The 14,839-nt window shown below is 45.9% G+C and overlaps 1 protein-coding gene across 3 annotated transcripts in view; it reads right to left on the bottom strand.

Moving 5' to 3' along the window:
* Positions 1–7,252: 7,252 nt before the first annotated feature.
* Positions 7,253–14,839, bottom strand: part of dpp6a (dipeptidyl-peptidase 6a) — a 664,537-nt gene continuing 656,950 nt past the window's right edge. For all 3 annotated transcript variants that reach the window (XM_055664215.1, XM_055664233.1, XM_055664224.1), the window contains exon 26: positions 7,253–12,677. In XM_055664215.1, the coding sequence (XP_055520190.1) occupies positions 12,531–12,677 (147 nt within the window). In that variant the 3' untranslated portion in view covers positions 7,253–12,530. The remainder of the gene's footprint in view (positions 12,678–14,839) is intronic.

Below are 14,839 nucleotides of genomic sequence, written 5' to 3'. Positions count from 1 at the left end.
GAAGGGCCGAATGGCCTACTCCTGCAGCTATTTTCTATGTTTCTATGTCTATGATCGCTGGTAGGTGCAGACTCGGTGGGCCAATTTGTCTGTTCCCACTCTGCATCTCGCTAAAGTCTAACGTCCTGAAAGCCTAAACTCAATTAACCAATTTAAAATTATTATTAATGGAAGGAAGATTGATGAATATAAATGGACAACATTGGGACATTTTTGCATTACAATCAGTGTCAGGTCCAATTATTGAAAAGCACCATTATATTTTTAATATTACTGTTAATGCTGCTATGAAGTTGTAGCATCCAACTACTATGTATGATGTCATGTGGCTATAAATCCCCATCAATAGGGTTAATATGATGAACACAATTATAATGAAAACATTCAAGTGGTTGAGCAGTCACAGCCTGGACCCATTTCATTCAATCTACCTCCACAACAGATGGACAACAGATGCGATCTTGCTAGCTCGCCACACTACACTGCACCACTTGAACAACAGGAGCGCTTGAGTCAAGCTGTTGTTCATCGACTATAGCTCGGAGTTCAATGGTTCAATGGCGCAATGGTTCAATGGTACTTCCAATGGCACCTCCAGATTCGGGGACAGTTTCTTCCCAGCTCTCATCAGGCAACTGAACCATTCTATCACCAACTAGAGAGTGGTTCTGGCCTACCGTCTACCTCATTAGAGACTTTTAAACCCTCTTTAATGGGACTTTACTGGACATTATCTTGCACTAAACGTTATTCCCTTTAACCTGTATCTGTACACTGGATGGCTTGATTGCAATATGTATAGCCTTTTCATTGGCTGGATAGCATGCAACAACAAAAACTATCATCTTAAAGCTATGTCCTCTAGTATTTGATTTCTCCACACTGGGAGAAAAGTTCTCTTTACTAACATTGAGTAACCAGCTGTGGTATTTCCTACTGCTTTGATCTGCATTTCACAAGTTTTATATTTCACTGTTTCTTTCCTCTCTAACCTTCTCCTTAATCTATCAAACAGAATAGCTTCACGAAAAGTATTCCCCGAGGGCAGACCTGGTCATCTCGACCCGAATTATCACCTATTCCTTTTCTCCAGAGATGTTGCCTGACTCGCTGAGTTACTCAAACTTTGTGTGTCTATCTTTGGTTTAAACCAGCATCTGCAGTTCCTTCCTACACACATATATATATAAATGTATGTCGACAAAAAATGCTGGAGTAACTCAGCGGGTGAGGCAGCCTCTCTGGAGAGAAGGACTGGGCGTTGCTTCAGGTCGAGACCCTTCTTCAGACTGGTGTCAGGGGAGGGGACAAGGCAGGTGCCGTGGTAGTCTGGCGCGCTGACCTCCACCGGACTGAGGCCAGGCAACAACTCTCAGACACCTCCTCATATTTATCCTTGGATCATAACTCCACACGGCACCAGGCCTTAATTTCAAGTACCATTACTGATTTCATCACTTCTTGATCTCTGCCCTCTAAAGCCTCCAACATTATCCGTCCTCAGCCCTGCACAGCCCGATTTTATCTTCTCCCCAAAATCCACAAACAGAACTGTCCTGGCAAACCCATTGTTTCTGCTTGTTCATGTCCCACCAAATTAATTTCCACATACCTAGATTCCACCCTATCCCCCCTGGTCCAATCCCTCTCTACCTATGTCTAAGACACCTCACACGCTCTTCATCTCCTCAACGTTTTTCAGGCCCCCACACCCTCATCTTTACTATGGATGTCCAGTCACTCTATGCCTCCATCCTCCACAAAGGGGGTTTTAAAGCCCTCCGTTTCTTCCTCGACCGCAGAACCAGCCAATTTCCGTCTACCAATACTCTCCTCCGCCTAGCAGAGCTGGTCCTTCCCCTCAACACCTTCTCCTTCGACTCCTCCCACATCCTCCAAATCCAAGGCGCAGCTATGGGCACTCACATGGGTCCTAGCTATGCCTGCCTCTTTGTAGGGTACGTCGAACAATCCCTGTGTACAGGTATACACAGGCCCTATCCCCGAACCCTATCTCTGCTACATTGACGACTGCATTGGTGCTACCTCCTGCACCCATGCAGAACTCACTGACTTCATCAACTTCACCACTAATTTGCATCCTGTACTCAAATTCACTTTGATCATCTCCGACCTCCCGCTACCGTTTCTAGATCTCACCGTCTCCATCACAGGAAACAGACTATTGACCAAAATCTACTCCAAACCGATTGACTTCCATAGCTATCTAGACTACACTTCTTCCCACCCCTACTCCCAATTCCTCCGTCTACGCCTCATCTGCGCCCAGGATGAGGTGTTCCATACCAGGGCACCGGGGATGTCCTTATTCTTTAGGAAACGGGGGTTCCCCTCTTCCATTATAGATGAAGCTCTCACAAGGGTCTCCTCGATATCCCGCAGCTCCGCTCTTGCTCCCCCTCCCCCCATTCGTAACAAGGACAGAGTCCCCCCTTGTCCTCACTTTCACCCCATCAGCCGTCGCATACAGCATATAATCCTCCAACATTTTCGCCACCTCCAAAGGGATCCCACTACTGGCCACATCTTCTCATCTCCACCCATTTCTGCTTTCTGCAGAGACTGTTCCCTCCGAAACTCCCTGGTCAACTCGTCCCTTCCCACCCAAACCACACCCTCCCCAGGTACTTTCCTCTGCATCCACAGGAGATGCAATATCTGTCCCTTTACCTCCCCCCTCGACTCCATCCAAGGACCAAAATAATCTTTCCAGGTGAGGCAGAGGTTCACTTGCACCTCCTCCAACCTCATCTACTGTACCCACTGTCCCAGATGTCAACTTCTCTATATCGGCGAGACCAAGCGCAGGCCCGGTGATCGTATCGCTGAACACCTCCGCTCAGTCCGTCTTAACCGACCTGATCTCCCGGTGGCCCAGCACTTCAACTCCCCCTCCCATTCTCAACCTTTCTGTCCTGGGCCTCCTCCATTGTTAGAGTGAGGCCCAGTGCAAATTGGAGGAACAGCACCTCATATTTAGCTTGGATAGTTTACACCCCAGCAATATGAACATAGCCCTTGCTTGCTCTCTCCATCCCTTTCCCCTTCCCAGTTCTCCCACTAGTCTTACTGTCTCCGACTACATTCTATCTTTGTCCTGCCCACTCCCCTGACATCAATCTGAAGAAGGGTCTCGATCGAAATGTCACCTATTCCTTCTCTCCAGAGATGCTGCTCATCTGCTGAGTTACTCCAGCATTTTGTGTCTACCTTCGATTTAAATCAGCATCTGCAGTTCTTTCTTACACATATATATGTATGTATACATTTGCTGTATCTCTAAACTAAACTAATCGCAGTGTCTTCACTGTACATTGCTCCTAGTGTGTTGGTGAGCGGTAACTTCTGGGGTGTTTGATAAGAATGCAGGGAGAATGTAAAAATTGGATTAATGTAGGATTAGTGTACTGTAAATAGGCACACTCATTAGGCTGAAGAGACTAATTTCCTTGGTTTATGTTTCCATGACTCGATCACAACTGCAATACCTTCCTTTTCCAGCAGAGGGATGCCCAACACAAGGTAGAGAACGATACCCAGTAACAATGAAAGTCAAAAAGTCCTGGAGTAACTCAGCGAGTCAGGCAGCATCTCTGCAGAACGTGGATAGGTGATGCTTCCGACTGGGATCTTTCTTCAGGTTGATTGTAGGAGGGACAGAAAATAAATCTGGGAGATGTGAGTGGAAGGTGATACCCTGGCCAGCCAGAGATGCACATAAGGTGGGGAGGGGTCTTGTGAAAGCCAGATTGTTAGAACATAGGTCTGGAGAAAGGTTCTAACCCGAAATATCATCTATTCATGTTCTCCGGGGACACTGTCTGACTGTTGAGTTACTCCAGCACTTTGTGTCTTTCTTTGGTATAAACCAGCATCTGCATTTCTTCATTCCAGGTCCACCACTGATTTTCCGGCAACTGGTGGTCCAGCACCTCCTTTGATCCGGACAAAATTACGAGAACGCACTTGAAATCCCCCCAGGAAGTCCCCCCAAAAACGTGTCAGCTAGGCCGGGTGAGGAGGCTGATCTAGACCTCGTCGAGATTTCCGCGGTGGATCGGAGGATCATATTAGACTCCTGCGGCAGTGGCTCCGGAACGCTGGCCCGGCCGGAATAGACAGATCCATTCCCATTGCCGACTTCTGTGGCCGACTGTGCGGACTCCTCAGAGGCCTGGACACACCAGCTATCCCTCTACACCTGTTCTATCCTACACACTATGGACAATTTACAGAAGCCAATTAACCTGCAAGCCTGCATGTCTCTTTACAATGTGGCAGCACCTGGAGAAAACACTCGCGGCCATAGAGAGAAGGCACAAATTCTGTAGGACAGCACCCGTAGTCCGGATCGAACCCAGGTCTCTGGCGCTGTCAGGCAGTAACTCTCGCGATGCGCCACTGTGGCGCCCTAATGCTTAAAAGATAATTAAAAATAAAATCAGATGAGCAGTTACTATATGAGTCAACCTGAGTGCAATGTGATGCATGCCAATACAAAATTAATAAAATAGGGTGCGCTAGTAGAGTTGCTGCCTTACAGTGCAAGAGACCTGGGTTCGATTCTGACTATGGGTGCTGCCTGTACAGAGATTGTAAGTTCTCTCTGTGACCGCCTGGTTATTCTCCATGTGGTCTGGATTCCTCCTACACTCCAAAAATGTACAGGTCAATTGGCTTCTGTAAAGTGCCGCTAGTGTGTAGGGTAGAAATAGTGTACGGGGTGATTGCTGGTCGGCGCGGACTCGGTAGGCTGAAGGGCCTGTTTCCATCTCTTAGTTCTAAAGTCTAACGGCTGCTCCCCAGTTACTGACTAATAAAGTGCTGATTGATATCACGGTGGGGTTACATGTGGAAATTGAACCCATCACCTCTGGGCTAAATGACAAGAGTGTCACCAATTGAACAGTGCACACCAGCTGGTACAATTAAAGTAAACCACGACAATATCTACTTAGCTGCCATCTCTAAACAGCCTCAGGACAGAAACATGTTCAAATAATTCCATGGCGCATGATGTCTTCTGAAAAGACCTTGTTTTGTGATAAATTGCTGAATAAATTGTTACTCTGAAGGCTTCGCTAGTCTGCTTCGAAGTTTAATTTGTCTCTGTAATGAGCAATGCTAGCAGGAACAGAGCAACACACAGAGTAATTTGTTAGATTTATAGTGTGTGCAAAGCGGAGCGGAGTAAAAACTTTCCTTTCTCTGCTTCATAACGTGCAAACTCGACGCGCACGGTCTCCTTGGACCGCGTCGATTTTGGTTTCAGGTGCTGTCGGCCCACTGGGCCCACACCGACCATTGATCACCCGTTCATCACCCGTTCACGCTCGTTCTATATTATCCCACTTCTGCATCCACTCCAAACGCACCAGGGTCAACTTTACGGAGGGCCAATTAACCCTCAAACCCGCACGCCTTTGGGAGGAAACAAGAGCACCCGGAGGAAACCCATGCGGTCGCAGGGAGAACGTGCAAACTCCACCCAGACAGCGCTCAAGGTCAGGATCGAACCCGGGTTATTTTGAACTGTGAGACAGCAGTTCTACCAACTGCACCAATGCGTTCCCCTAAATCATGTTCTGGTTTTCCCTCACCTTTCAAAGGCTAGCAGCTTAACAGGTTGGCTGGCCACTGTAAATTGTCTTTCGTATGTAGGTGAGTGGTAGGTAGTATCTGGGGGAGAGTTGATGAGGATTAGGGTGAGTATAGGTTGTAAGGTAATGAGTTTGGTGGGATAACTTCAAGAGATGGCACAGAATCAATGGGCCAAATGTCCTCCTTCAATGTCGTCTACAAATGTAGAAATATGAAATAATGAAAGGAATGCAAAGGTTACTCTGTGGATGGAGCAAGAAGCCAGAGTCCTTGCATGTCCAGGTTGTGTGTGGTGATCCACATCTAGCGTATTCCAGGTACGTTGGATCTTTGTACGCTTGTAAACGCCGGGGTGCCCGGCGGAAGCGCCTGAATAGTGTTCGCAGCCCAGACCAACACACAAACCAACCTCCCTTCCATTGACTCCATTTATATCTCACGCTGACTCGGCAAAGCCAGCAGCATAATCAAGGAAGACTCACAGCCTAGCCACTCCCTCTTCTCCCCTCTCCCATCGGGCAAAAGGTGAAAATGCACACCACCAGATTTAGGGACAATTTCTCCCCAGGTAACTGAGCCATCTTACCACAACTAGAGAGTAGTTCCAAACTACTATCTACCTCATTGGTGACCCTTGGCTATCTTGATCGGACTTTACTGGCTCTATCATGCACCAAATGTCATTCTCTTATCATGTATCTATACACTGTGAATGGCTCGATTATAATCATGTATTGTCTTTCCATTGGCTGATTAGCACGCAACAAAAGCATTTCACTGTACCTCGGTGCACGTGACAATGAACTGAACTGAACTGAACTGGAGGCCCATCACAGAACCAGGAACCCAGCCTGGAGTGGGTGCCTTGTCCGGAGTTGACCAGATGACCTCAGATGACAACAGATGACCTCAGGCAGGAGGTTCCCTGAGAGGCTGATAGTTGTCTATGGATGGTGTGATCCCAAGATAAATACATCGTTGTGACATGTGGAAATGGTTATTGACTTTAAGTGGTGGGAGGAGGGGGGAGAGGGGTGGTGGAAGCAAGGTAGGAGGGAGGGGAGTGCATGTGGAAGTTACCTGAAATTAGAGCGTTCAACGCTCATACCGCTGGGTTGTAAGCTACCCAAGCGAAATATGAGGTGCTGTTCCTCCAATTTGCATGTGGCATCATTCTGGCAATGGAAGAGGCCCAGGATAGAAAGGTCAGTATGGGAATATGAAGCACAGTTAAAATGGTTGGCATCTGGGAGATCCAGTAGGCTTCAGCAGACTGCTCAGCAAAATGGTCAGCGAGTCCATTCTTGGCCTCGCCGATTTACAGGAGACCAAACCGGGAATAGCGGATGCAGTAGGTGAGGGTAGAGGAGGTACATGTGAACCTCTGTCTCACCTGGAAGTACTATCGGGGTGCGTGGATGGAGTCGTGGGAGGAGGTATAAGGGCAGCTGCTGCATCTAGTACCTGGGCTGGTCAAGGTGGTGGTTTGAGTGTTTTTTTTTCCAGATTGGTAAGGGTCTCGGACATTTACATATACTCCGAAGAGCCAGATTTGGTTGAGTTGCCCTCGGCAACCCTCAGCTGCAACATGAAACCTTTGGCAGAAATAAATACAAGCCAGTCCCACAAATTGAGGGATCTCAGGATTTAATATCGTTTATTTAGTAAGTTTGGTAGGAAATGATATCTTCAACTCACTCAAGTACAGTGAGACAGTTTTACATACAGAGCATTGATGAAAATGAGATGTTTAAAGCAATGGCATAAATGCATCTATAGTATAGTTATTGATAATTAGACAGCAAGGTTTACTAACATGGGCTTCTAACGTGAGTGTGACTGAACTATAACGTTATAGCACAGGGCTGGTAGTCCGATGGTAACTTGATGGTAACAATAGGACTGCAATGGATTTTTTAGTTAGCACTTTGATAGTCTGGCTCCATCTTCTTCTTGGTCCCACACACATCCTGAGTCACCACACTGGAGAAAGATGACCTTGGATGCCACAAACAAGAGTGGTGAGATTTAGAACTGGGGTAGGGGGTTGATCAAGAGCAATCCAAGGGAGGGGGGGGGGGGGGGGTTCCCACAGGGAGTATTCAGGACCTGCGGCTAGGTTTTGGGGGCACGGTTTGTCGAGGCCGACATTGGCTTAAGAAGTAGGTAAATACCATAAGGGAGGAGTCACTGAAAACAGGGGTTTAAAACTCAGCAGGTTTGGAGGGAGCTGCGTGCAGGGCCCATATTGTATTGAAAGTGAGTGCTGTTCGCATGTACCCATAACATTCTGTTACTGAAAGGTTTCTGAAAGGGGAGAGGAGTTGGGATTGGATGAGGTCTAGTTACAACTTAAAGGGGTGGGGCAGAAACTTGTCTTTGAACGCTGAGTACCTCTAAGAATATCGTCCAGTGGTTGCAGTTATATCACAGATATGGTCAATGGAACAAGACAACAATGACAGTGGCACAGCAATAGAGCTTCTGCCTCACTGCACCAGAGACCCTGCTTCAATTCTGACAATGGGTGCTTGTCTGAACGCAGTTTGTAGGTTTTCCCGTGACCTGCGTGTATGATCTCCCACAATCCAAAGACGTTAAGGTTTGTAGGTTAATTGGCTTGGTGTAAATGTGTGAGTGTAGGACAAGTGTTAGTGTGCGGGGATCGCTGGTCGGTGCGGACTCGGTGGACCGAAGGGCCTATTTACTGGCTGTACATCTAAATCAAACCAAATTTAGGGATGAGTACAATGATGTGGTAACACCCACACACAGAAACATAGATTGGTATGGGCCAGTTGTTCATTTGGACAATGAAATCCAAGGGCTCTATTGAGTCATATTGCCCTGTCCTTTCTCTTTATTTGGGCAGCGTAAAGTTGCAGCAGTTAGTGCTGCTGCCTCTGGGCTTCAGAGACCTTGTTTCTATTTGATGTTCCATTTGGAAGCACGTTTAAGAAACATTTAGACAGCCACACGAACTTGACAGGTTTAGAGGGGTATGGGCCAGTGTAGATGGACAGGTTGGTTAGCATGGGCAGGTTGGGCCGATGGGCCTGTTTCCACATGGCTATGACTCTATGGAGATAATACTCTCTCCCAGGTACTTGGCTTTCTCCCACATCCCAAAGACACGTTAGTAGGTTAGCCGCCACTCCAAATTATCCTCAGTGTGGGCTAACGGCAAGAATAATCGAAAGGAAAGTTTATGAGCACATTTGAGTAGAATAAGTTGCAGGGATATAGGGATAATGGAGATGGAGAATGGGATAACTCTTAGTTTTAGTTTAGTTTGGAGACACTGTGTGGAAACAGGCTTACCGAGTCCACGCCGACCAGCAATCCCCATACATTTACACTATCCTACACACTCTAGGGATAATTTACAATTGTACCGGGTCAATTAGCCTACAATCCTGCACGTCTTTGCAGTATAGGAAGAAACCAGAGATCCCAGAGAAAATCCAAACAGGTCACAGGGAGAAGGTGAAAACTCCGTACAGACAGCACCCATAGTCAGGATCGAACCCGGGTTTCTGCTGCTGTAAGGCAGCAACTCTGCCGCTGTGCCACTGTGCCCACCCTGCTGAGAGCTAGCATGGACCTGATGGGCCAACCAGCCTCCTTTGGAATCAGTGTAAGTTATAAGTTAACGTGCCTGCCTTGTGCCTATCCAATTCCCTTTCGAAGGCACTGGTTGATCCTGTTCTATCATCCTTACAGTCAGTCAGCATCAGATCCTTGGAGTTTTGTTTGCCTACATCGATCCTGGCTCTAACTTTACGGCTTTGCGTCCTTCTTCTCCGATCCCCTCACTCCCAACAGAGGACATCTCTGAACACACCAACCAGTTCACTCCTTGAACTATGAAACTCGAAAGAATACAAGCCCAGTATTTGCAATGTTCCCAGAATAGTGACATCTTAGCCTTTAAAATCTTCACTGCTCTTCTCAATGTTTATGCACATTGTTATTATTCCTAACCAAACCTATCTCCAGATAAGCCTACCTGCTGTTCATGGTGAATTTATACCAATATCTTTATTAATCTTCAAAAACGAGAGAGCTTAGAGGAAAAAAATCTCCCTGGAAGCTGAGCAAATTTGCAAAATTAGGCACTGATGACATCAATGGGCAAAATACTCAAAGCATCCAATGAAGTGATTTTAAAGGAAATATCTGCATTTTTAATCCTCTGAGTAATAAATTGCTGTCAAGATGCTGCAATCCCTTTTCCCCACCTGTTTAATTTCAGGGTATCTAAAAAAAAGTGAACAATACCATCAAGACCCTACGAACATTGTGTGTAGATTCCCTGGGGTGCAAGTACATAGCCTGTCGAACGTGATGACACAGCAGGATAGGGTAGGGATTTTGTATTGTAGGAGGCTGCAAATGCTGGAATCACGATCACAAATCTTGATCACAAAACAAATTGCTTTAAGTTCCTCCAAGACATTTGGTATGTTTGCCTGCCTTGGTTGAGGCTTTGAGTGGGGATGTCACGTTGGTGTTGTACAAAGCGTTGCTTAGACCGCGGCGAACTTAGAGTATTGTGTAAATACACAACACAGGAAGGATTTGGCAACAATAGAGAAAATGCAGAAGAGATTCTCCAGAATGTTGCTCGGAAAGGAAGGCTGCAGTTATGAGGAGAGAGGCTGGGTCAATTCTAACTGGAATGTAAGAGGTTGCAAGTTTACATTACAGAGATTTACAAAATGATGACAGGTGCAGATGAAATAGAAAATCTGATTGTAGAAACAAAGAGCTGGTTAATACACAAAAGAACACAGAGCACTGGAGTAACTCAGCAGGTCTGGCAGCATCTCTGAAGAACATGGATTGGTGACATTTCACGTCAAGACCCTTCTTCAGACAGGTCTCCAACCTAAACATTACATTGTGGACGGCTTGATTGTAATCAGGTATAGTCTTTCTGCTGACTGGATAGCACGCAACAAAAAGCTTTTCCCTGTACTTCGATACACGTGGCAATAAACTAAACTAAATCTATCCATGTTCTCCAGAGATTTTGCTTGACCTACCGAGATACACTAGCACTTTGTGTCTTTTTGGGTAGAAAACCAGAATTATTCTGCAAGGACAGGAGAGTTCAGTACCAGTGGGCACGGATTTAAAATGTGAGGGGAGCAAGTTAAAGACACTGTGAGAAATAAGCTTTTCACACAGAGGGTGGTGAATATTTTAAATGAGTTTCTGGAGAGGATAGTGGAGGCAAATCTAATTACCATGTTTAACCAGTGTGTGGAATGGAAAGGAGCAGAGGGGTTTCAGGTGGAGCATAGTTAGGCATCACGAATAGTCAGATGGTGTAGGCTTCAAGGTTTGTATGATGTCCAATTCTATGTCTTTTTAAAACAAAATCGCAATGTATTACAGAATCATTAAAGCTTATATGAGAGACGTTCGGATGCTATTTTCTTTTTTTTTAAAGAACACTTATGAACACTTTGGATACTGTTGTTCATCTTGCTTGGTCATATAATATTCAACACCAAATTGTATTTTACAGTAGCAAATCACTTCTGAGAACTGGTTGCAATTTACCCTCTGATTGCCGGCATCTTAGCTTCACAGGATCAACAGAGCTGTTGAATGAGCTGTTAAGTTTCTGCAGTGTGATTAATAGGTAAAGACCGTGGTGCTCAGAGGATTAAAGAAATGTCACCAGAAAATGATCTGCAAGCGAGCGAAAAAGTGCAAAGGGGGAGAAAGCAATTCGAAAGTCACTGTGCAAAGAAATCAGACTTGTCCACTTCCCACGGCACACTTAAAGCAAGCACTCTGCAACAGTGCATGGATGAAGTGCTGCACTGCCATGCACTGATGACCTTTAGAAAAACAGACACAGAAATACGTACATTGAGAACTCTGTCATGTTATCGTTAGCAACTGGGATATACATTCATTGAAGTAAAGAGCAAACGATTCGACGACCGAGAGCTGGAGCTGGGTTTCATCGTTACTGCTGAGACAGGTCGAAATGGAGCTTCCATGAAAATGAACAGGAGAGCAACCATGATGGAAGAAAGAGGGAGTTTAGTTCATTGAGGCGACGGGGGTGGGGATCAGATCACCAGAAGGTTCAGAGCATTGGAATTATCGGCAGAACCTTCCCGCTGTTGGCCGCAATGGAGATGGTCTACCTCGTGGATGGAGGTGGTGGGTGGCCTGGCCAATCCCTTGGAAATGGGCACTGAGCCAACGTACGGGCGAGAGGAGTGGTTGGCACAATCGGGCAGGAGGAGGTGATGTGCCAGCCTTCAGCTTGGACCGCTGAGGATAACACTGGCCGGACGTGGGGGAGGGGGAGCTGGACACTTGGAAGTGGTAGACCCGGAGTGGACCCAATGGGCCCAGCAACCTAATTCTGCTCCGATGACTTGTGAACATGAGATACAAATAGTGGAGGTCCCCCTGCAAGTTGAATCACTCTGATGCCGTTGTGCTATTTGCCACGGATATCAAGACCGTCTGTCGATGTGAACCGGGCGTGGAGTTCATTGTTGCTGATGTCTGGTTGTATCTGACAAGTCGTTCACTGTAATGGTGTTGCCCTGCTAGACTTCTCACCTCAGCCATCCTTTGAGGGCATTTTATTTCCCTTGCGTCCAGTCTCAAGGGAGCGCAGGAGTTGACACCACTCGGCAGGGGTGGGTGGGGTTGTTGTCGGGATGTTGGGGGGACATCAGTCGCTCTGCTACAGTCGACAACGCCAACTTTGGATCTTATTCTGGAGCCTCTTCCTATGGCAAAGCGGTAACACCAGTGAAGCTGCTCTCAGTCTCTGAAACATGCTAACATAACACTGTATCGGAAAAAAAACAAAAATCAGTCGTATCTATAAAAGAGATGTCTTGTGCTTGGCACCCAGCTCAAAAAGTCTAATCATCCTCTTCCTCCTCCACTTCTGTTTTTAACGGGGCCTTGTCAGGGGCACTAAAGCATTTCTCAAAGAACCGAACAATGGACTTGTGCAGGTGCTGTTTGACTGATGCTTTCTCCATGAAGTGACCCTCGTCCGGGTATATCTGCAAGAGAGTAAATGACATGAGATGTATTCGGGCAAACATTTAGGTTTGTAAAATGATGAGGGGCGCAGATAGGCTAGACAGTCAGAACTTTTTTTTCTCCCCCCGGGGTACAGATATCAAATACCAGAGGGCATACAGTAGTTTATTGTCACATGTATCAAGGTTCATAAGTTCTAGAAGCAAAATACGGCCATTCAGCCCATCAAATCTACTCTGCCATTCAATCATGGCTGATCCCTCTATCTTTCCCTCTCAACCCCATTCCCCTGCCTTCCCCCCATAACCCATGACACCCATACTAATCAAGTATGGTACATTGAAATGCTTTTTTGTTGTGGGCTATCCAGTCAGCAGAAAGACTATACATAATTACAATTAAGTCATCCACGGTGTAGAGATACTGGATAAAGGAAAGATGATGTTCGGAGATATTTTTTTCACAGAGAATGGTAGGTGCCTGGTATTCACTGGGTGGGAAGAAGCTGTAGGTTTGAACTGTATTAGCCTTAAATTAACCATTGAATCCAAAGTTACTAGTTTGCAGTCCTATCCATCCAACCTCTGGTATGTTGAGTATGAAAAAAGGGTTACGGGTGGTGGGGGAGGCAGATGTGTTAGTGGCATTTAGGAGACTTTTGGATAGGCACGTGGATATATGGAGGAAATTGATGGGTATGGAGTATGTGCAGGCAGATCAAAGTTGATCTTGGTATCATAGGTAGACAAAAATGCTGGAGAAACTCAGCGGGTGCAGCAGCATCTATGGAGCGAAGGAGATAGGCAGCGTTTTGGGCCGAAACCCTTCTTGGTATCATGTTCAGCACAGATATAGTGGGCCAAAGGGGCCTGTTCATGTGCTGAGCTGTTCCATGTTCTATTATGATCATGGATACCGAGATGGTAAGTGATAAGCTTTGTTATGCATGTTATCCAAACACGCCAGATATAGGCTTAGATTTAAGTTTAGGTTTATTATTACCATTGTGCCGAGATACAGTGAAAAGCTTTGTGTTGTATGCTATCCAAACAGCACATCTATACCATACTCAACAAGTCAAATAGATTGAGCAAAGGGAAGATGCAGAATGCAGATAATACTATCAGGGGGTGTCAGGGGTTATGAGGAGAAGGCAGGAGAATGGGGTTAGGAGGGAGAGATGGATAATGGCGGAGTAGACGATGGGCAGAATGGCCTAATTCTGCTCCTATCACATGACCTTAAAACGATGCATAAATACAATCAAGTCAAAACTCAGGTTAGATTTACAGGTAGGGAGGGCATTTAAAAGGATAGAGTGGGTCGATTGTATCAGCTGATAGAAGATCTTCCTCTGGGAAGAACACACAAAGAGTTGCTACTCTCTGGTGCCATGTTTGTTTGGGCTTCAACACCATCAGGGCCAACTGAGATAGTCGTAGTGTAGTCTGTTTGACAGCTTTAAGCCTATTTAACGTGTTGGCCTGCCATCTTAGCCTTTTTTTAACAGCAAAAAAATTAACACTGAACTAAATCTGAACTAAACAGACTTGGAATGTTTTCTCTGGAACACCGTAGAGATTGCAGGGAGACCTGATAGAAGTATATATAATGATGAAACACACACGTTGGGTAGACAGTCAGAAATCTAGAGGGCATAGCTTTAAGGTGAGAAGGGCAAAGTTTAAAGGAGATGTACGGGGCAAATTTTAACATAGTGCCTGGAACACGCTGGTGAGTTCCATGGAACGCGCTGGTAAGTTCCATGGAACGCGCTGTCAGGGGTGGTGGTTGAAGCAAATATATTAGTGACTTTTGGATAGGCATATAGATATGCAGGGAATGGAGATACAAAGGCTGCGTGCTGGCAGATAAATGTGGTCTTGACAGCGTGTTTGGCATGGACATTGTGGGCCGAAGGGCCTGTTCTTATACTGTACTGTTCTATGTTCTACCTCCATTATTTCCTGAAGCACCAATAATAGTTAACCTTAATGGTTATTTATTACTCCATTTTCACTGATCCGATCATGCAATCCAAAGACTAACCATTTGGTGATGGGATTAAAAAAAAGATTGGCCTCATTGGTATATATATCATTGTCATTCTGCATCTTCCAACACTGAAAATCTTTCTCATCGTTTACTGCAGGCAAACACTGGGGGTTCTCCACATCTCTAT

The sequence above is a fragment of the Leucoraja erinacea genome, chromosome 2 (assembly GCF_028641065.1).
Source record: "Leucoraja erinacea ecotype New England chromosome 2, Leri_hhj_1, whole genome shotgun sequence".
NCBI lineage: Eukaryota > Metazoa > Chordata > Chondrichthyes > Rajiformes > Rajidae > Leucoraja > Leucoraja erinaceus.
The sequence above is the reverse complement of the archived record's forward strand: the minus strand, read 5'-3'. Positions and strand labels throughout refer to the sequence as shown.